General features: G+C 43.3%; 1 protein-coding gene across 1 annotated transcript in view; it reads right to left on the bottom strand.

Annotated features, from left to right (window-relative positions):
* The window catches only part of TUBGCP3 (tubulin gamma complex component 3), a 418028-nt gene that overhangs the window by 324390 nt on the left and 69853 nt on the right, over positions 1 to 23785 (bottom strand). The window contains exon 2 of the mRNA XM_086934339.1: positions 10086 to 10193. Coding sequence (XP_086790465.1) covers positions 10086 to 10193 — 108 coding nt within the window. The remainder of the gene's footprint in view (positions 1 to 10085; positions 10194 to 23785) is intronic.

Below are 23785 nucleotides of genomic sequence, written 5' to 3'. Positions count from 1 at the left end.
AAATTGCCGGTAGCAGAAAAACCAGCTATTGAATGGATCATTCATGGCAAAATAACGCTGCCTGTTACAACTTTCCATTTTCAGTATTGCCTAGAACATATACCAGCAGGCAAATATGAAAGGTTGGTTAATACATTAAGACATCCTAGGATTTACCTTACACACAGTTGTTGGAGTGGGGGCGTGAAGTGTTTCTTAGCGTTACAAACTGTGAAAACGCACTAAGCGGTTCTCTCTTATGTCAAAGTATAAATTAACACGGGCCTGTAACGGTTCCACTGCAAACTTATCCTGTCACCAGGCAAGGCTCACCAGCCGCAGTGATTAATCTAACGTTGGGACTACTTTCAAATCTCATGTTGAATGATCACAGCTGCTGTGGCATGTTGCCAGGCATCCCATATCTATTAAAGGTTACATCCAGGGTCACTTGCTGTATGCATGTCTTGTTCCCCCAAATAGACACAGTCAGGGAGTCGCCTTTATGGCCTTCAATAAACATCTCTTCTATACAAATTGATACTCTAGACAAAATGAAAGCAATTCTTTTGCAACAAACCATGCCTTTGACCGGCCAAAGAAGCCTTTGATCTACAAATTACAAGTACTTCAGCAGAGATACAGGCCCTTTTGAATACAAACTGCCCTATACATTTCTCAGAAATGTTGGGACGTATCTTACACATGTGTGATACGAGCAGTATTGTACATATATTTAAGAACGTGTGTTCAGGACTGTTCGCACCTTTTCAAGCAGTCCGCGGAATAATTCCCTACTTTGTGCACTCTGTATTTGGTAGACTGCCGCTAATTCTAGCACTCGTTGTAGGGATCCTGTTTTTATTCCTACTGCTACGCTATCGCAAGCCAAATCACCAGCAGATATCAATACTCTGCTGGATCCGGTAACGGCTCATGCTGTGTGTTGCCCCCAGCGGCTACCAATCCTGATGACGGTATTCAATGATATCTCACAGACGCAAATTGCTGCTGCTGAGGTATGAGAGGAAACAGGAGCGCAGGTAGCATCAGAAAGGATCATTGCTGATGCTTCTAATGCCGAAGGCGATGCTTCACATCTATGTGCAGTTAATCTTCTAAACAAGGTATTCCAACGCTCACCTACAACGGTAGACGACTTTTTGTCTACAGACGTAGAAGATATCAGGTTTTCGCCAAGCCCATACACTGACTTTTGATTTGACGCACAGTGTACCGGGAAATCTTTGAATTTGGCCTTCATTTTTAATAACAAAGACAATCCTTGGAACTTTTCCTATGATAATTTTTTTTTGTCAAATTTGTATTTTTCTTTCTTGGGCACAGTAATCTGCTTACAGTAGAACTATTCACAGAGAACAAATTTATTTGATGACTTCCAGGGACAATATGTCACCTTTTCAACGAACAATTTGCTTATGTAACCCGACATGAAATGGTTTGACCTTTTTCTTCAAATATTTACGAGCCATTTCATGTATATACTCATGTTTATTCATTTAGCATTCAATGTCAACATATGCTTAGAATGAAACATTGCTTTGATATGTACAGCACCTTTGCATTTCATGCATAGCAACAGTTTTAAAATGCATTTTTTAGAAATATGTTTTTAGACAGGTTTTTAGCAATAAATGTGAAACTATTTTAATATGTTTTAGCATGTTTAGCATTTAGTAATGTCATTCATACGAAACTGTAGTGGGTGTTGTGTTTCAATTTAGATACTCATACACAGGTTTCCCGAATCATGAGAGTTGTGCCATTATATAGGCACAACTCTCATTTACCTTATTTAGGCATAGAATCCCAGTCCTTATTTAGGCATTGCCCATGCAACCAAATAAAGGCATGGTCACCTACATCAGTCCATCCCAGGTCACAACGAGTTCTTAGAAACCAGACTCTTAAGCCATTGGGACTTCCCCTGCTTGGATTATTAATTTCTCCAAGAACTCATTTATTATGCATGAACAACTATTCCTTAGGGGTTCATTCATGACGTTCCTCTGCCCGACTTGTATGTCAATGCAAGCATTCCTAAGCACCTTTGGGGAATAAATATACCTTCACTTACCCTGGCAAACCACGGCTCGGCTCGGCTACAAAGCTCGATACGGCTCGCCGTGGCAAGTTCGGAAGGACTTGATACGGCACGCTGTGGCAAGTTCGGAAGGACTTGATACGGCTCGCTGTGGCAAGTTCGGAAGGACTTAAAGTCCTCGCGTGACACACTGACCAGACGCTGTTATCCTCCTCGCAGAGAAACCAGCTCCTGTGTTCTGACTCACTTCGCGGGGTGTTAGGGATTGAGACCCGGACAAAGATTCCAACCTCTCTCATTCTGAAGCAGACTAGAACCTAGAGGGACTCTTGGCAATACAATCTATAGCTAAACTATACTATAGAAAACTATACTATAGAAAACCACACTTCTTACATCATACTACACTTAGGTTCGGTACACTGGGGTAGAACTAGTTGGAAGCACCAGACGAGTAGTCACATTTTTAGCCTGTGTTATTTATGTATGTATTTATGAATATAGGTCATAGCTAAAAGACAATGGTACTGCAGTATTTCTTCTTATTGCTCACGCTGTACGTATTATATTTCGCATTCTGTCTTGCGATTGTAGCAGCTCAGATCTCTTGCACGACAAATAAGACTGTTCAATAAACCCTTTTTATTGAAACACCCATCTATCTATTACTGTGCAACTCTGAAGATACTAAGCATGCACGATTGACTGAGTGAAACTTATCTATTGTTTCCACGATTCCGAGACTGTTCCGATTCTAAAAGGGAAACAAAGTTGTCATGTTTATGCTGTTGTCAGAAACTAGTCCCTTCTTGTTTATTCGAGAAGTTTCTAGTGACCTCCGAGTTAGCTGGCACATAAAGTAATTACGTTTAATATACTCGAAAGAGGCATACTGACTTTACTCCTATGCACACAACTATAGTGTATATTATTCCAATGCGCAGAGCCTATGAGAGTAAATAGGAACTACATTACCCTTACCTTTTCTCTGGGGCCTCGGTCGCCTGTGCTTGGGATCAGTACCTACAGAACATCTGGGCCTTGGAGCACCCTGTGCAACAGACTTACCTGGTTTGGCACTCACCTCTGGGAGCTCACTGCCTAAGATACAGTCCAGATGGAGGTCAGTACTGACTACCACTGAAATCAGGGTAACTGTGCCCTGCCTTTCCAGGGACACTAAAGCCACAGGGTGGGCACTGGCATGCCCCTAGGATGTCCTCACCCTGACAAGCTCTCATGGCAAGTATTGATCTGGGGAAACCAGCCTGTCCACCTCATTGTATGGCTGGCACCTGCATTCCTCAGAGCATTGGTTGGGACCTGGTTTACGGTGACCTAGTGGAAGTCACTACTATCACCCCAAGGGATCACCAACTTACCATCTGGCCCCACCATTCAAATTAAAGCTACTATGATCTCCTCTTCAGATGACTCCTCTCCAAAGGCTACAAGAGTCCTTCCAGAGGTAGAATTCCTCTTGAGGCATGTAGCATACCCATACTGGTGTCCTGGCTGCAGGCAATCAAAACACCTACCCTACTGAAAGGGCTTCTTTACCCATGGATCTCCACTACTCTGTTTGCCAGATGTGGGTTGGGTATTGATCCCCCTCTGTAGGGTTCTGGGACTCTGAAGAGGTCTCTTGTAGGCTTGCTACTCCCTTTCCCTTCCATGACTGCTACCTCATCTTCTAGGTTCAAAAGCCGATCGCTCTCCACCACATGTAATAGCTCCCACAGCAAGGACCCCCTTTGTTGGGCACCCACCCTCCTCATCCTAAGAGCCCTCTCAAAGGTTGATAGCCACTTGTCAATGTCATCCCTTTCTACAAACTTCGGCATAATTCCTTTGCGCAACCTTGGGTAACAGGCACCCCATGCGGATACCTCATTCACATTTTCACTACCACCATTCCTGCTGGACTGCTAGGCTGTAGGGCCAACTAAAGTCTCCACCAGCGCAGTCCCCTCTCCTTCAGGGCCAGTCTCCTTTTGAGAGTCAAGCTCCTTTCACTGTCAGATTTTGAAGGGGCCCTGTTACCGATAACGAGGGCTGGGTGTTCGGGGTGTGGTAACCCCACCCTTTCTGCTGATGACCTGTCGTTCGCCATCCTCTTCCCCACTGTCTGAGGTACTCTCTTCCTCTAGTGGAGCTTTTGCTCTGCAAACTTTCTCCCAGGCCCGAGAATCTTCTCTAAATCTTCTTTCTTGGCTACAGAGACCAAGTTGATCTTTCTGCCCTTACACAAAGCCCTCAACTTGTTGATTAGGGTGTTGACAGTGTAGCCAAATGGATTTCCATTTTTCCTGAACTTCTCAACAACTTCTGCAAACTTTTAAAAACATTTTCCAGCTTTTTCAAGTTTGGTAACTTTGGAAAAAGTACATTAGAGACTTAAAAGAATGAGCAAATTAAGCAAATCTGATTGGTAACACTCAAAAATACTTTTGTCATGTCAATTTGGAGGAATTTTAGATTTTCTAACTTATTAGCTGAGTGGTACTGTGAAACACAAGATTTTTTTCGATCCCACCGTTGTACACCAATGTGAGAAAGTGGATTATGGTGTGGTTGCGCTACCTCACTGTGTAACCAGGACACAATTTAGTATCAGGTTCCGTCAGGTTTGTTTGTAAAACCTTACCTCAAACCTGGGTAGCTGTGTCACAGAGCAGTCAGACTTTATCAAAGAAACAAGTGTATAGCATTAAGTACCATAACAGCAAATAGGAAGAACACAACCCAATGAAAAACTGACACCAAGTTATAAAACTAAGTTATATTTTTATCTTTAATACACACCTGAACAACAAAAATCTATTGGAGGGATACGGGGATATGAATTTTAGAGGAAACAATAAATCACTGCTATTTCACTCCATGCATTAAATCCTTGTAATCGACCGCAAAAGCAACATAAGGTTAGACAAGAGAAGCAAGTTGAAAACTGCTATCAAGTCACTTGTGGAAGGGCCGATAGGGAGCCAGCAATAGAGATCAACTAGGTCCGGGGAAAAATTACCTATCACTTTTAGCAGTCGCCTGCCAGTTCAAACCCTGAGGCAGGACAGCTACTGAAGTTAATGGAGTGGTCCTGATGCACGGACCCATGATGCTGGTGGATGGTGAACATGGCGAGCAGTGTTGTGGGTACTCCTGTAGCCACTGTTTGGTCCTAGAGCCTCAGAGGATGTCTTTGACCTCCAGGATCATTTTCTCACGGGGTCCAGGTGAAGTTAAGCACAGGCCCAGTTGCCACTGTCTTCGGTTACAGCAAACCTAGCGATTTCCTTTAAAGGACAATAACTTCTTTGCAGGGAAACCTTAGGACATTCTGACGGCCTCACATGTCCAGGAAACGGAAGGTACCCTCATGAGGGTCAGGAGACTCCCAGGATGCACCGCAGCTTTCACCAGCGAACAGGTTTTTGGGTGCTGGACTCTCAAGGTTGCAGGCTTCTCAGCTTTATGTCCTTTGGCCGTAACAGGAAGTCAGCCAACTTACTCTTGGGATCACTCCTTCGGTCTGACAACCGAGGGCATCTTTTCAATGACTGGGGTACCACAAACACAGAACTCTCAGCCAATCATCAGGTGCAGTTTAGTCTTTAGTGAAGCATCCCTCTGCTGGGTGCAGGGAGCAGGAGGGCAGTCCTTCTTTGGGCTTCTTTCCAAGACAGTAGTGATCGGAGGTCTGGGTGCCAGGGGTGCCACTTTTATTCCCACTAGGAGTTTGGGAGATGGTGGTGACTAACTAGATAATGGGTCTCATCCTGCCTGATGACTACTTCCTGCGAAGTGTAGCATCTAGCTTTCCCAGAGGGCACTATTCTGCCCAAAAGCAACAATGTGATACTCTTATTTTGGTGTGTGTAGCTCCCTACCCAAACCCAAAGGTGGGCTACACTACCCTTGAAAAAAACGTTTGGCATGGGCCTTCCTTCCCTGCCAGAGATGCAAACCTTTCTACCTAAACAAAAAAGCAGCCTCTTCTTAGTGAGGCTAACATTTGTCCGTCAAAGGCGGCACTACCCTTTGTCTGTCAAAGCTGGCTTTCCCCTCTAAAGCTCGCCTCGTGGGCTACCACCCACTCTGGTCATCCTGCCAGGAGGTCATACCTCTTCCTTCAGCAGGTCGTTTTTTCCTCTCCCTGAGAGTCGTTCAAACCTCTCCTCAGAAAGCTAGTAGGCTGCCTGGAGGACAGCAGCTGTTTGCAATAGAGACCAGCCACTGGAAAACCTGGACAACAATGGAAACTTTCTAAAGTTGCTATTTGTAAAATATTTACATTACAATCGACTTGGGCAAAAAATGGGTTTATTACAATAAGTCTATTGATACCTTAAAGTATCAGATTTAGCAGTTCCATCTGGAAGCTACCACAGCGGAGTTGTCAGCATGTAACGTCATACTAGCCAACAGGGCTAATAGCCTTGCTACAGTAAAAACATTCATGCAGGGTTGCTTTTTACTGTCAGGACATGTGAAGTCATCAAGACCCATCTCCTTTTTAATATAATGCACACTGCCTTTAGGCGTGTTAGACATACCCTTGATGTGACCAATACTAAAAAGAAAGGGTCGGCCTTTGCCAAGGGTGTAAATGGCAAAGTTGAAGGAGGAGTTTAGAAAAACACTGCCAGTCTGAAATGGCAGCAGGGGACTCGTGCTTTACTTTGTTACACTTGTGTTGGCACAATAAGTGCTTCAGTCCACGAGGAACAATTCATTGACAGGCCCTATGTGCCATATACTAGGGACTTAAAAGTAAGTAAACTTATGCCAATTGGGGGCACACTCAATTGCACATATAATTTTAAGGGTTAGAGCACTGGCGCCTGGTTAGCAGGTCCCAATACTCTACAGAGGCATTAGCCCAGTATTAAATCCAGCAAACGTAGGGAAATAAGTGGGGGTGAGCCTGCAAAAAGGGCTTCTTCTCACAGACAGCCTTTTAACCACTAGCTCCACTGGACAAAAAACACATCCAACCCCCAAGACCTGTCATTTGTATGATATAGTTGGAGTGGAGGAATAAAGAATATTCTCCATCTAGATCACCTCTGCATAATTCAGCAGCTTTGAACCCAGTGTTGGAGGCCCACAGGTTACTCTGGGAGTATGAGAGTCTGTGCTGCCAGATACTCATCTACCATTTACTTTTAAGGAAAAAGGGTGGAACGCCCTACTCCATCCGAGATCTGTTTCATGTACGTCATCTCCTCTCTTTCTCCAAAATTCTGGCAGCTATCTAGAAATGGAAACGATGTGCTCCATGAACCTGCAGGAGGCTTATTTTGTAATTATGTATGTGTGTATGTGGTATGTGGTATGTAAGGTGCCTGCCCTGCAGGATCACAGGAAGTGCCTACATTTTATTGGAGGAAATCAAGAATACGAGTAGAAGGCGCTGCTATCAAACCTGAACGGCCAGAGAAAAACAGTGGGTTGGAATGCTTCTCAGATTGATTGTCAGCGGTTTAGACTATTTTCAAGCATTCCCCTTATCAACTTTTGTATGTTGATTATCTGACCTAAAAGAAGCCCCTCTAAAGCCTTCCCTCACCTGTAAAACATATCAATCAATCAATGACATTTATAGAGCGCGCTACATACCCGTAGGGTCTCAAGGCGCTGGGGGGGGGGGGGGGTGCCGCTACTGCTCGAACAGCCAGGTCTTCAGCTTCTTCCTGAAGGAGAGGTGGTCTTGGGTCCGGCGCAGGTCGGTCGGGAGGGAGTTCCAGGTCTTGGCGGCCAGGTAGGAGAAGGACCTTCCTCCTGTAGTCGCTCTTCGGATGCGGGGGACGTCGGCGAGGGCGTGGTTGGCTGATCGGAGGTGGCGTTTGGGAGCGTAGAAGTTGACTCGGCTGTTGAGGTAGCTCGGGCCTTGGTCGTGTAGGGCTTTGTGTGCGTGGGTGAGGAGGCGGAAGGTGATTCTTTTGTTGACGGGGAGCCAGTGAAGGTCTCTTAGATGTCCGGAGATGTGGCTGGTTCGTGGGATGTCGAGGATGAGTCTGGCTGAGGCATTCTGGATCCGCTGGAGTCTCTTCTGGAGCTTGGCGGTGGTACCGGCGTAGAGGGCGTTGCCGTAGTCCAGTCGGCTGGTGACGAGGGCCTGGGTGACGGTCTTCCTGGTCTCGGTGGGGATCCACCAGAAGATCTTCCGTAGCATGCGAAGGATGTTGAAGCACGCCGAGGAGACGTTGTTGACTTGCCTGGTCATGGAGAGGGAGGAGTCCAGGATGAAGCCCAGGTTGCGTGCATGGTCTGTCGGTTTGGGTGCGGTGCCCAGGGCGGGAAGCCACCAGGAGTCGTCCCAGGCGGAGGGTGAGGAGCCCAGGATGAGGACCTCCGTCTTGTCCGAGTTCAGTTTCAGGCGGCTGGTCGTCATCCACTCGGCTACCTCTTTCATCCCTTCGTGCAGGTTGGCTCTGGCGGCGGCGGGGTCGTTGGTCAGGGAGAGGATCAGCTGGGTGTCGTCGGCGTAGGAGATTATGTTGAGGTTGTGCTGGCGTGCGATGGCCGCGAGGGGGCTCATGTAGACGTTGAAGAGGGTGGGGCTCAGAGAGGATCCTTGAGGGACGCCGCAGATGACTTCGGTGGCCTCTGACTTGTACGGTGATAGACGGACTCTGTGTTCTTCCGCCGAGGAAGTAGATGATCCATTCCAGCGCCTTGTCCTGGATTCCGACGTTGCTGAGGCGCTGTACTAGGGTGCGGTGGCAGACAGTGTCGAATGCCGCGGAGAGGTCTAGGAGGATGAGGGCCGCTGTTTCTCCGTTGTCCATCAGGGCTCGGATGTCATCGGTGGCGGCTCGGAGCAACTCAGGATCCTAGGTGTCCGTTACAGAAAAAGGTGCTTTCACCCTGGTGGTTTCCCCTGTAAAACGATCATGCATACTTGCAGCAACTCACTTGTTGGAAAGCTGACACAAGTTGCTTAACAGAAAGTAAAAGATGGTCAACTCCATCCATTTATCCATCCAGCACAGATATGATGGGCACGGGTCTCATTCTGTTTGGGTTACCCTTCCACCTACCAGAGCAGCAGTCGGTAGTCATGAATAGCTCAGAGTTCAAGTGGGGTACAATATGCGGCTCTTTCTATAAAGACTTAATGGGACCTACTACACGCCTTGTCAAATTTGCTGAAGCTTAAGACTGTCAGGTCAAAGTTGGTAATGGTTCACACAAACAATACCACAGGCCCCTTTTACTCTTGGAAACATGAGGCACTTATATCTACAGCTTTGTGAAATGGCACTTGAACATTTATCAAGACGTGATTCTGCTGGTGTTGCTCATACCTTAGGTTCAAAACAATGAAGCACACAGCACTAACTGGAATTTACACTCATACTATGGAAACTCCATCAAGATGTCCTTGACACCATCATAGAGGACTGACAGCAGCTAAGTTAAGCATGAGTTAAGTGCAGTCTGTGAATACCAAAATGGTAGTAAGTTTAGGATTTTGTCTTAAGTTAGTTCTGTGAATCCGGCCCAGAGTGTTCCTCATTATTATGAGGCCTAAACCCATGCTAATGAGAGAAACAAGTTGAATCTGTGCCCTATTATGGATGAGCACACAGAGGCATAGAGGCAGTCAGGAGGCACACTGACTGCACCACAGAAGAGTACGCCCCCTGAGGGTATCCCCTGCAAGGCGATCGAGATGGCCCGAAAGACCCACCAGATATCCCCCTGCAGGCGAGTGCATTCACTCTTTTCACCTGCCTGCAGGAGAACCTCTGCCCACTTAAATTCCAATCCGGTACCACCTGCAAAGAGAAAAACATAGTGGCTGAATGAATCTGCCCTCGGGCCAGCACAGGTTCACGGCTGTCCTGGGGCAGGGCATTGCTTGTAATAGGGCGACCCTGGGTAAAGGTGTGCCATGGCACAAACATGGACAGTAAGCCTATTACTTAATACTAGCACATTTAGCCTAACCGCCTACCAAATAAAAGTGATCACTTTAAAACAAAAACTTTGTAAATCAGTCACTGAAAAGAAAACACAATTCGAGAAAACTTACGTTCTTTTTTGATTTTTTCAGCTACAAGGAACTCATCCCTTTCAACAGTTGGGGCAAAATTACTTCCAATGACCCTCACGGCATACTGGAACTGCTGGGCTACATCAGCTGAAAAAGAAAAAGTGTTGGGTTAGAAGTCGTACTTACACAGGGACTCGCCCGTAGCAAGATTTCCTATAGGAATGTCAACCTTTACATGCAGTTGTGGCCGTTGCAGGTAAGCGTGGTAGGGCTGTACGTCAACATACGACGGGCTAGGTTTTAGTTATTGAATGTTACCTATTCTGTTGTCGGTCGACTCCCCCCATCCCCACCCCCAGCTCCATCGCGCTTACCTGCTCCAGCTGGCGCCGTTTCCGTGTACCACAAAAGGGGCCGACGTCATAATGATACGATGGCTAAAGACCCATCATTTAACACATTTATCTACATTAATTAGTAAACAAAACGTTCTTTTTAAATAGCTAATCTTGCAATGAATCAATGAGCATTATTTACAACTTACTCCATCTCTACAGTTTAAAGGAGGGCATAAAACAACTCACAGGATGAATGAGAAGGAATTCTTGACTGAGGTAAAACTTACCTTGCTACGATTTTGGCAAAGAAATTATTTATTTAATGTATGGAGCTTTTATGCCAATAAGCTGTGCTATTCTATTATATGGGGGGGTGGGACAAAACGATAAATGGGAATTGCAAAACTGCTATAATTATTGAGAGAAGCAAGTAGAGAAAATGTGTTCGTTTACCAGTGAGTGAAGAAAGAAAATGTAATCGTTTACCAGTGAGTAAAGAAAACAGAGTATAGAGAGAGTAGAAAGTTACAGCGTTTAGGGAGGCAAGAAGAACAAAAGATGCAGGGCACAGTGTGTAGGAGGGAATAGAGAGGGACAATGAAATAATGGAGGTGCAAGACAGTGGATAAGATTGACGGTGATATACAGAAAACAAAAGAGGATGCGAGAGTCGAAGCCATCAAAAAAGGCAGAGGTGGAATAGGACGACTACGGAAGAGGGGAACGATTTATGCTTTCTTTTTTTTAGGACCCGAATGGGACAGTAGAAGAAACAGAAAAGGGGATAATAATATTATATATTGATTTTTAAAGAATCACAACCATGCTTTAACCATATGTTAAAATGCATATTTTAAGAGCGGTAGTCAAGAGGTTTAAAAATAGGCAAGTTCTGTATCACAGACAGAAAGCGTCACTGACAACATCAACAACTTCCAAAGGCGAGATAAAAGGGAAGGTCAATTTCACGCGACAACCAACAATAAGTATTGATCCATTACAGGATGTAAGAGGAGGCACTTCCACTCCCAGGGGTGGGGGTGGTGGGAGGGGAGACAAGTGTTCAGGAAGTCTGGAGTCAGAACCAGCTATAAAGCACACCCCTCTCTTCCCGAATGACTACAAATGCTATATCAGGTCACCTCAATGATGCTTAATGTCAACGGTACACCTTCATAAGCATGAGGTCACTTCTAACCGTTAAGCCCACTCCAATCGAGTAAATCAGTAATCAACAAACGGAATTGAAGTGACTTATGAGGCATAGGTCTGACAGTAAGATTTAGAACATCTGGTATTTTTTTTTTATCTTATTTGGCACTTTTGTTCCTAAATTGAATTATGGGTCACAATATCCCCATGTTCAACTTTAGGCGTACAGTGGTGTGCGAAAATGTTATTAACCTACTGGACTAACTCAAAATTGTAAAAGGTTTGATTTTCCCCAAGGAGAGAAAGTCGAGAAGGCGCTTACAAAGTTTGCTTGGAAGCAATACAAACTCAGTTTTCATGGAAGGGTTGGATCTTAAAGTTACCATCCATAAAACCTTCGTTATGTCCTGTAGTCTGAAACGAGCAACCAATCCAAACTTTTTCTTGCATTCTAAACCCATTCAAACCGGGAAAAACGTCAGTTACCTGGGTATGGTCTTTAATAACTCAGGGTCTTGGCACCAGCAGCCGGAAACCAGAAACAGTGATTTTGCGTGAAGTATTAATGTCCTTTTCGATATGCCATTAATGTAAATGTGTTGTATTTGTATAATGTAAATGTGTTGTATTTGTATAGCGCGAACACTAACCCGTAAGCATCCCGGCGCTTGTACTCCTACCACAAGGGAACCCCTCCTGGCTTTTCTTTGTGAGCTGTCCACTCCTGGGCATCCCATGGTGAAACCAGGCATCCCTTGTGCATCGGGGGCCGTTGTGGAGACTAAGCAAGCTATTGCCCAGAGTTGCAGCGTGGGGCCCATGCTTAGATTCGGCACTGAGGCGAGAATATCCGGTCAGAGGAATTTAAGCCCGATTCCGCCGAAGCGGGAATCGAACCCTGGTCCCTGGCCAGCGTTCTGCATCAAGGTCTGCCGCTCTAACCATTGAGCCACACTTCACCATTGAGCCACACTTCTCCACTCCATTAAATTAGGAAAGACACCAGTTCAAGTTAGCGATCTATTTGCCGAAATGTGTGTCTACTTATGGGGTCAGGGTCTGGAACTTTAATGAAGTAGCTGGACTTCAGACTAACGAAATCAGTTTGGCGGACGTCTGCTCTCCCTCTCCTAATGCACTGACACTGTTATTTGTCTTAATGAGTTTGAGTTAATCCCTTTGAAGACTAAAATATGGACCTGCCCTCTTATGCGGTGTCAGTGACTTTGGACCAATGAGGCTCTGGTATTCAGAGCGATCATTAAAGGTTGCCTGCTTTTGGACTGGGGCTTGGAGATACATTGGCTGAGAAAGATTAAGGACTGGACATTAGCTCTGTCCAGATCAGAGCTGTTTAATAATCCTTTTACCCTTTCTTCCTGCAGCAAAAGGTCATTGAGGGACTTGTGTTATGCAAAGCATGGGGTAGCAAGGTGGGATGAAGTTAGGAACATCTCCTCCATAATATCTTATATTTCGGTGCCCCCCTTGGAGGGAACGCAGCCACATTTGCTATTCTGTGCAGAGGAACAGAATTTCCTCTTATCGAGGTTCAGGTTCAACCTATTCCATCGACTTGTGGCTCACCCTTATTGCAATAATTGGGCTTGAAACCATGATCCCTGCCACTGCGATTCGATTTCCCCCAAAGCACTTTACATGTTATGTTCTTTTGTAGACTTTATTCTAAACCCAGTTCATTGTCTATTAAAGCAATTTTGAATACTCCCAAACATATTGCACACCAGCACTTTACTTCTTTTAGCGCCTAGCCTCAGACAAAGTAATTGTGACTGTCAATACCTACCTCAGACAGGTCATTAAGATTAGGAGGCCTGAGGGTTCAGCAGGGAAGTTACCGCTGGCTCATCCAATGGTTAATGACCCACAATATTCAGATTCTGTAGCTTTGTGTTGGTCCATTGTGTGGATCTGTCACCCTTCCGGTTATGTTTATTTTACCATGTCTGCAGGAAGGGTTCTGAACTGGTTGCGCCGTTTGATTATGCACTTGATAACAGTATTTAAGAGATGACCGTATTAAGACCTCCTCACTTTATTGCATAGCAGTACCAGCATCTTTAGTCATTTTCCCCTTTGTTGCCTTCTTTTTGCCTCTACATCATAGGACTGTGGCTTCCTATATTTGTTTCTTAGTCTACACACGTTATTGTATCGCACTACCAGCACCCTTGGTTGCCCTTCTTACTCCTCTACAACACAGGGCTATGGCTTCTTGTATTTGCTTCCTCGTCTTGAGGTGTGAGCTCACAGTCTCTGGTGCCAGAGGTGTGGTCCCCACGTTATGCCACAAACTTGGGCCGTATCCTTGGCCTAGCCCAGTACCCATTCCTCTTGGAGTCAACATCTGTGGTGAGCCGGTTTACTGGCATGCCCTTTAGCACATTTTGATAAGTGGAAGTGCAACTAGACCGGCAGGAACACAAAGCAGACCCATAGTTGAGATTTTTGCCCTCCTCCCTTTCCTCTTGATTTCAATTCAAATATGCAATATCACAATTTAGACATCACAGACAGGGGTGTGACAGGGCAATCAAGTGCTGTATATGAACTGTCTTTATGTATTGTAAAAGCACGGTTGAATATTAATTGAATTTTAATGTATATTTTTTAATGTACTTTTATTGTCTATTTAGATCAAATAAAGTTGATTGCGATTCGGACTACCCAGAGCAACGCAGAAGTACGACTAAATACTGTCAAAAGATAATTGGTTAATACAGCAACTTGGAACAGTAGATTGACTAGTGGGGTGGGCGTGGTGAGCGGAATGAAGGGAAGGAGGTCCGCTTTAACGCATAGTATATTTAATATACCTGGCCCACTGTAACTTAAATGTGCAAAATACACATAAAGAACGTAACTTACATATCTTAATTCACATAATCAAGATTCAGTAAAATATACATTGGTACATTGGTGCACTTAAACACAGAAACGCACCATTTTGCCAGATGTGGCGCATCCACAAATTGGAAACAGAATGTGGACGGGTCTGGGTAGAGTACCTTGCAGAGGTAATTTGAAACCCCTTCAATGTGTACGTCTATGGATATTTATATATACACAAGCAAACAGTTTCTCACACCGGAAACTAAAAAAAAATTCTTTAAAGCAAACGTTTGTTGGTTTCTTGGCACTATATATTACTGATGTTTTTGTTAGCAGCGTCAATGGTACTCTTTCGTCCTCAGCAGGATGAAATCAGCTGTCTGCACATGCTAGGAATTACACCTGTGAGGATGGGGTCAACCTCAGATCCCTGTAGTGGATGTAATCCACTGAGCCTACAGCTTGTCATGTAAATGTACTTTGGTCAAAGGCACAAGGAACCGCCTTTCCTGGATAAGGAAGGAGTGAGTATTCCATATTTAATGTTTTCTTAGAGGGGAATTGGGTTTCAATGGGGAAAATATTGACCATCTGAAGGAACAAATAGAAGTTACATGAGTGCATGCCCATTTGAACTTTATTTAGGCAGGTTTCTTTTCTCACATGGTGGACAGTCTCACGTGCTAGTACTCAACGGAAATCTAGGACTACTGCAAATCTTCTTAAGTAGTCATGAAATTCCTTGGGAAAGCCTAAAATTTTGAAAATCTGCTCCAAATGTTTGAGAGTAACCAACCAGAAGTAGACTTTTTAACTTGTGAATTTGGCCCTAATATTAAGCAGACACTCTCCCTTGCCCAGAGATCTTATTGCCCATACAATCTGCAGCCATATGTTTCCAGGCCCCCAAAAACCTTTGTACAACTGATTTCATTCTATCTACTGTGACCTCTGCTTCTGTGATATTTTATATAGTGATATATATTGATGTGAAATGCATTGCCAAAAGTTGATAATGGATAGTACCAATTGAGCTCCAGGGGAAATTATGGTCTTCCTACACATGACAGTCCCAACCAAAGTCTAAGATAGCGAGGAGGCCCAGGCCTCGGACACCAAACAGAACAACTTTTGGCAATAGAGCATTATGAAGAGGGTGGACTTTTCTTCAACTTACTAAGCAATATATGAAAGAGAATAATAAAAGGAAAGCAACATAGGCAATCTCACTACAGGGGAAATCAGTACTGTCCACTCAAGTTTAAACGTAATGCGTTCATTCACTGGTACAACAGTGCAAATTATGTACAGGGGATAAGGTCCTAGTCCGAGAAACAGTAACATGAGTAAATATACTACTATTAAATATACTACTATAATTTGAACTCTAAGCCCAAACTCCTCCTTCTCAAGGCTTTTCTGAACGTCTTCATTTAGAAGTATGTCAGCAGACATATCAATAACCTAGATCATTAATAAACCAACTGGACGATGTACTAGGAAAGGCAGCATTATGTGGCAGCGATGCATATCCCTATGCAATACAATCTCAAAGGCTTCATGAGCTAAGCTAGAACCTTTTTTCTGGCTTTAATAGTTTAAGGACAATCACAGCAGCAAAGAAAACTTTGCTCCTTATGTTCCTTGAAAGATATAGGCAAGAACCCTAAACCTAGCCCCTGGCTGATAGAAACCACCAGCCCTGAACAGTCTTGACCTTCAGTTTCTCAATCACCTGTCCTGTCTGGATCTGCTCTCATTCCAGGTCCCACCTCACTGCCAGACACATTTTCATACCACACCTTCCACACACTGCTTTTCTGTTATGTGTCCAGTTAGGTTTCTTGCTTGATGTCTATGCTTTAAACCTGCTCTAAGTCTAGCCCTTGACATCAGACAACTAGATGCAGATCTTGACAAATGCAGTCATTAACAGCATGTCGAAATTACAGACGCCGCGCCACCGACTTAGGGGTCTTTCTTCTGTTAATTATCTTTCTTCTGTTTATGGTCAAGAAAAGCCAAAGTAGACTTAAAATGAAAAGGTTATCCTTCGAAGAACAGCTTGGCTCTCAGACCAAGGGACTGGGTTGGCTCTTAGAGTCCTGGCACGAGCCGAGCCCTTACAATGTTTGCTATGTATATTGTACAACAAACATCATGTAAAATATGATAAATTCTTCAAAATTCTAAAAAGTGTATTTCTTTAACACGTGGAAGCAGTGACATTCAACATTGATGATGCAGATAAACTACAGATTCCTACTGGACACACAAAACCACATTTTGACACCTTTTAAAAGAAAACGACAAACATGCACAATTGGTGGTCATTTACGTTGAAGAGTTTGGAGAAACCGTTCATAAAAGAAACTTAGTTGCTGCATGGTAAAAGCATGCAGAAAAGACTAGACTAAACATAAATTGCTCGGTGTCCATCAATCCATGTTATTCTTTTAACGTGAAACAGAAATGTGAAAGTGAGGACTTGCGAGTGGTGGAAGTTCATTAACCAGTCTTATTTAGATAATGATATATGTGAAGAACTAACAGAACCAAACATAAATTAGGTAACTTTATGAACGATTATTGAAGAATTGCTTTAATACTATTCTTCCTCATGTTAAAGTGTGCACCAACCGAGAAAAATAAATGGTGTTGCATGTAAATGTCAATTCCAATTTCACTGAAACTTTCAGAGAATGGTCTTCATACATGTACTGATGAGAATTACTAGAAATCAGAATTACTAGAAATGATTAATCTTACATGTTTAAATTATTTTATGTTAGTACCTTTAAAATGCAGTAATGTGCCATAGCTACATGTGCAATTTGCAATGGAATTCAAATGCTTTATAAACTACCTAGACTTCAGAAAGAATATAGAGGTTCAAACTTTATAATGGAAAATATATTCCGATTAAATTGTATTGTGTATATCCTGAACTAAATTCACGTTAGGCTTGCATTTTCTTTCTTGAACTAAATACTGTTCTCATACATTTGCAGTGTGGGATGAAACGGTTTCCGAAAACAAGTTCCCATGCAAATATCAGAACTATTCGTAACAATGGGAACATCTGCAGTGAGAAATTGTCCTTTTCAACTCACTCATGTGCCTTTAAAGAAAGCAGATTGATTGTAATTATACATTTTGAAAAGGTCCACAGCTTACGTGATAAGTTTTACCCTTTGCCATAAAAATGGGTCTTCCTAATGCTACAAGACAATCATTTTACACGGACTGACCAATGGACGGAATGGTCTGTTCCAATGAGGTAACCCTGGAGGTGTCCCCCCAGAACTGGGAAATTATATTTTCCGATGGACAAATTATCGGGAGGCCCACTACTTCTTGCCATCTTTTCCATGAGGATTGCTTTCGATCAGCCTGAGAGACGACTTTCGAACTTGCAGACTCGCCTGGCCAGGGCATACACTGTGTGCGCTATTCCGACTTCTTTCTTCATGGGAGAGAATCTTTGAGCGAATATGATCTGTGTCCTTCCCTGAACTCTCCTTCAAGAACTTTGGTAATTGACGGCCCAAAGTGATGAATTTGATTTTTCGGTATTCTTAATTCCCGATATAGGTGTATTTACTGGCTAATGATACTGATAAAATCTAACCATTTATAAATCCTGTTTCTGTCTCTCTGTAACTGGTGTTCGATAATGGATTGTGTGTTTCCATAGTCTAAATGAGAGATGGGATTGTAACAGAGGTCTCCGATCAACAGATCCTGATGTTACTATTTTGTATAGCTTTACCTGAGCGATTTGTTTGTATGATCCTAGCTAGTCTAAATTTCGTCAGGAGACTTGGCTTAGCAGTATTAATTCTGTACCTGTATGGTGTAGCATTGAGAGTCATATGCATGAATCTAATTACTAGCTTATAAATCAGTTATCCAATCCCTGGTCCTCCTTGGATAGCTGGATTGGATTCCCTATGTCCGACCCCTCTCGGCAAGGCTCAAGATCCATCAGAGGACCAAGTAAATGATAGTGCCAGATAAACTTAAGAATAAAGTAAATGTGCCCAGTGGGGTTACATCAGATCAAAGTACTCATTAAAAAGCAATCGTTTTTAAACATTAACTTCCTGTCATTCCTGCCCCAGTCATCATATTGATAACCGTGCCAGTAGTGAACCAAGGGACAATAGAGTTGCCAAGTGGATCCTGTATGTGGTCCAGATTATTACAGAGCAACATTAGTCTATTAAATCAAACACAATATGAAGAAAAACGAGTTTTGCTGAAATAAAATATTTGCCAAAGGACATTCAATTTAATAGGGTATCTGCAATTTATCCAGGTTTTATTGATTCACTTCCTACAAATCAGCCACTAAACAGCTATCTATTGGTCTTTCCTTTTTATGTTAATGCTCTGTTTTTACCTCTTTGTGCAGTTTTTATAAAAATGGGAACTTGACCTGGGGCTATTGAAGCACTTTACATGATTACCATTTGCATTGCACAGGGTCACAATCATTCCTTTTAGACACCGAAGATTTTCCCAGAACCACAGGATGTTGAGCCGATGGTGAAGCTCAAACCTGGCTGGTTCAGTTCCAAAGCTGGAAGCCCTTGCATGAACACAACATACTTGGTAGGTTGAGGATGGCTGGCAGAAAGTACATGAAAGCTCGCCTCATTATGAGCTCGAAGTTCCAACAGGATTTAGAGTTGAGCCAGAGCTAGGCTTCAGGCTCAAGCCCGGCTTGAGCTTTCAGTGCCCCCCCCCCCCTCCCATCTCTAGTTAGGAGAGTAGGGACAGAGGTTTAACTGCCAATGATGAAGCAGGTACAGGATTGGGAAAAACCCCTTTTTTCCTTTAAAAAGGGACGCAGTCTAAGAGATACGCTGGTCCACACACGCCCAAAAGAGAATCCACTGAATATCACACCATCAGTAACAACATCGTGGGGACTCCCTAAAATCACCGGGCATTATCCCTGCTCGGATAGTAGTGTTTGCCATTTAACACAGCCTACAAAAACCTTGACATTGGAAGAAGGGAAAGTGTGGACGCAACGTGTTCATACTAATTGCAACTCATGCAATGTGGTCTACCTGATCACGTGTTCCTGTAACCTCCGGTACGTTGGCATGACCACTAGAAAGGTGAAACAAAGGATCTGCGAACACCGGAGTAACATAAGGTGCAAGAAAGTAACCACTAAGCTGAGCCGCCATTTCCTAGAAAAGAATCATACCACTAATGACATGACGTGGACTGTCATTGAAGCAATTGATGGCACAAGGAACATACAAAATAGACTGTTCGAAAAGGAACAGCGTTGGGTATACCGTCTGGGGACAAATGTCAATGGGCTCAACGACGACATCCCCTGGAATACAGTCCTAACATGAACTCCTTAACTCCAGATGGCTGTCAAATACTACACAGATCTGATCTGTTTAAAAACGTGCAATAATTGATTTATCTTTCAAAAACTCTGTGTGCATTAATATCTCAGTCCACAGATCAATTTATGTGTACTAAATCACAATCTCCCTTTTTTTGCTAAAATGTGTTCCTTCACACTGTCCCTCCCTATTTATTAACCCACTGTTTTATAGCTGTTCCGAGTTCCTGAAAGCTAAGTAAATCTTGCCGACCGAAATAGCTAATCACTCGCTCCACTGGTCGTCATAACAACTATCAGCGTGTACACACCCCCCTGAGGCTTAGCGCAGGGATAGGCTCCTTAATTCAAGCCTCGGTCCGATCAGTAACGCGCATCCGCCTTAGTGGGCGTGTGCGTTTCAAGCCTCGCTTTCGTCGAGATACGCCCATCGCGAAAACAGCGAGGCACGCCCAAACCCGGAATCGAGCGCGTAAACAAAGCGCTCTTATACTCATTCACCGGCCCCGCTCCCCATCGTCGGGGTCCGGTCTAGAGGATCGCAACAGGTTTAAAAACGGGCTGTGAGCGCTGAGGGCGTGAGTCTACATCTACAGTGGAACGATTACTACGACTAACAAAGCTAAGTGCCTGTGTGTTGTATGGGTTATGCTGACATTTCAACTCTGTACTTTTTCTTAGGATGTGCCAAGCGCGCTCCAACCCCCCTCCCGAGACCCATGGTGCAAGTAGCGCCCATTTTTAAAGTGAGATGTTCTCCATATTTCACCATCTTGTGGGGGTCACTGACCATTTGGTCAAATTGATCCCTTCTCATGGAGAGTTCACATCGCGTTTTTATCTCCTTCACTACAATAGTAGTTTTTAACCATCTCTAGCACTTCACCTCCTAGCAAATACTAATACTCCCAAAGGGCTACTTGGATTTTGCATAAGTTATCTGTTATTGTGTGCACACATAGGTTTGCCACCATCTTAGGAGCACTACGATAAGTGTACGCTGGCATATACTAATTGTATGTATGTCTTTATGTGTTTGTCTGTATATCTTTTTCCACAGGTGCTGATACACCCCTAATTTTGGGGTTTTTGGATTGAGCAAATTGCTCTCCCAATTTTTAAAGCACTTTTTTCACTTTTCTTTTTTCACTTTCACGCCCCCAGGTCAGGGTGGACTATTAGAGTGTCCATACCGCCGGGGTTATAGTCCTGAAGAATGCCATGGTGAATATATACCACATTGAAGGCAGAAACATGTTGACTGATTTTAATAAATTTGTGGTATTTAGCTGAATTTATACTAAACCCTAAAACCTTGGCTATTAAATTCAGACACATATACCACTTACACGTGTCTTAGGGATCACTTATTAAAGTTTTTTTTGATACCCTGTTAGTCACTTTTAATTTGAGAATCTTCACAACACATCCTCCCCACACAACCAGCTCCGCAGTCTTTCTGGCGTCGCAGCACACCGAAGAGACACTCGGTCTCTTCGGTGGGGCCCGATGATGAAGCATGACACTGACTAGGTCGGTGTGTGAGGGCTTTCCTACTCAAATAGAGTGACTGTGATCCCACTCAACTAGAGTGACTGTGATCAATACTATCCGCTTATCTTTTTGCTCCACATTTCTGGTAGCCGTGGGCTTGACCAGTTCAGACCTCTCTCTTTTTTTTGTTGTTTAGCAGGTACAGTGACACCAGGGCCCAGGCCTCTGAACAGCCTTCTGCACCTCAATTATGGTCTGTGTGGGGGTTCTGAGAGTGTTTATGTATTTTAGTTTATGTAATATGTGCACAGTAATATACTGTAGGATGGGGCACGCATTTTACTATTCAGATAGTGCCAGTGCATGCTTTATCAGGTGAGCAGCCACGAGGGTGAAGGAATCAGAAATGTCCCTATTACCCAAGAATGAATGTGGAATAAAAATGCCTAACAGAGAAAGGGCCCAATTTGCAAAGTTAAACCTATACTTTTGTGTAAGCTTACTATTTCTTTCTGTATTCACAAACTACAACTGTATTTCTACTTACAGTAATTTTACGACTCCAGAGATGCTGCAGTCGGGAGTGGAGACCTCCACACATAAAGCAAAGATATTCCTATCTTTTTATGTGCAGAATCTCAGCAGTTGTAAAATTACTATTAGTAAAATGAAAACTTGTAGTTTATGAATACCTACAAAAATAGTAAACTTACACAAAGGTGTACGTTTACCTATGTGATTCAGGCATAAAGTGTGACCGTCTGTTTTCTGCCAGACGCTGTGGCAAAGAAAATACCTGCGTTATCTCAAGAAAGATATTGTGTTGGACTGAATTTATTCTCACCTGTATGGCAGAGTTTCAAATGTGATCATTTCCTCTTCTGATGTCTTGTTACAGTACTTTGCACATTCCCAGGTTATAGTGGGGACCACTGGAATTATCCAATTTTATGGCTGTGTAGTTTTCCCTTAAGTTATGGATTTGCCGCATTTGCCACGTAATCCATCATCTGCTGCATAAGTTACCAGATTTAAAAAAATGTTTGAAGCTCAAAGGGATCTAATGGTACTAAAAATTCCGCAAAATATATTGCAGTGCAGTTAAAGACCCTTTGCTAAGGTTGACCGGTCAACCCTTCAGTTGCTTATTGTAATACTCGAGTGTTAAACTTGTACTAATTAGGTGCAACCTAGGCCCAGACAGTGTTAAGTGTAAACAAAAAGGACAAAATAATGAAGTAATACTATCATAAAATGTTGCTGTATTATACAACATAATTTGCCCTTTCATGCTGCATAATTTAGTCAACCTCTGCCGCATTATTTGGTTCTCCCCTAACGCATAAATTCAGTGGACCCGTTATAGTGATACTTTTTGTCTTACCAGATCTACTAGCAATGAAACGGAGTATTATTCAGTTCAATTATAGACACGGTGGCATTATGCTAATTATCTACACTTACCTCAGAACTAAATAAACCACACCAAGAACCATTGCCATGTTATTAACAGCAAACTGAACATCACAGCCCAAGTCAACGCCATCATTGCCTTATGCTTCCACATGCTGAAGATGCCGAGGAAGATTTTTAAATCGTTCCCAATCAACACCAGGAAAATCATCACCCACACTTTTGCCAACAAACTAGACTACAAGATATGGGACTGGTGTGTGGGGCTACCACAATAGAAAGCATTACAGGCAAAGGAAAATGTTTTCCACAAATGCCTTCTCAGCCTGCAATCCTCAGCTTCTTCTGAAATCACTCACAGAGAAGTAGGGCTTCAGTACCTCACAGACATAGATGCATCTCGCCCCTTACTGCTCTGGCGTTCCATATGGTCCAAAGAAGAAACTAGTTTTACAAAAATCAATCATTTTAGACTGCTTTACACTGAGCTGCATTCCTTTTTGTACAGTAAATTGTTCAAGATGTCAGTCCGGATTAAACCCGCTTAGCAATATCACTTAGTAAGTTGTCTATCGGAGAAACGTTTATAAACCATAAAAGGGATGTTTGGCGTGATTGTGAGAGAAGGAAACCAACTGTTAAGTTTTACCTAACACTTACTTCAACAGAGGGCTGCCAAGATTAATTTATATTCTCAATCACACACATCGTTTTTTACTAGTTTGATTTAGATTGGGAATTGCCCGCCACTTAGCGGCCTTCCTCAAAATGAAAATCTGTCCTCTGGATAAGACACCTTGCCCACGTGATGGTCAAAGTAAGCAAAGCACAGTGCACTTTATGTTGTTCTGCGGCTTTTATTCTGGTATTAGAAGTTATAATTTAAATCCACTTCTGCTTGCGTATGGCAATGGATCGCATCTTCTGCTCTAAAATACAGGTCAGAACTAAATGATGCCAGGGTTTGCCTTAATGTAGCACTTTTTATTACAAACGCATTTAATATATGCAAAAGTATTGTTCTACCGACAGAGTTGACCCCATAATGATTTTAAATGGAGACTGTACCCCTTTAAAAAATATTTTCCATGTTTTTATATACAATTAACTTT

Source organism: Lissotriton vulgaris, chromosome 8 (genome assembly GCF_964263255.1).
Source record: "Lissotriton vulgaris chromosome 8, aLisVul1.2, whole genome shotgun sequence".
NCBI classification, from domain to species: Eukaryota; Metazoa; Chordata; class Amphibia; order Caudata; family Salamandridae; genus Lissotriton; species Lissotriton vulgaris.
Note: the sequence above shows the minus strand (reverse complement) of the source record. Positions and strands in the feature narration are given on the sequence as shown.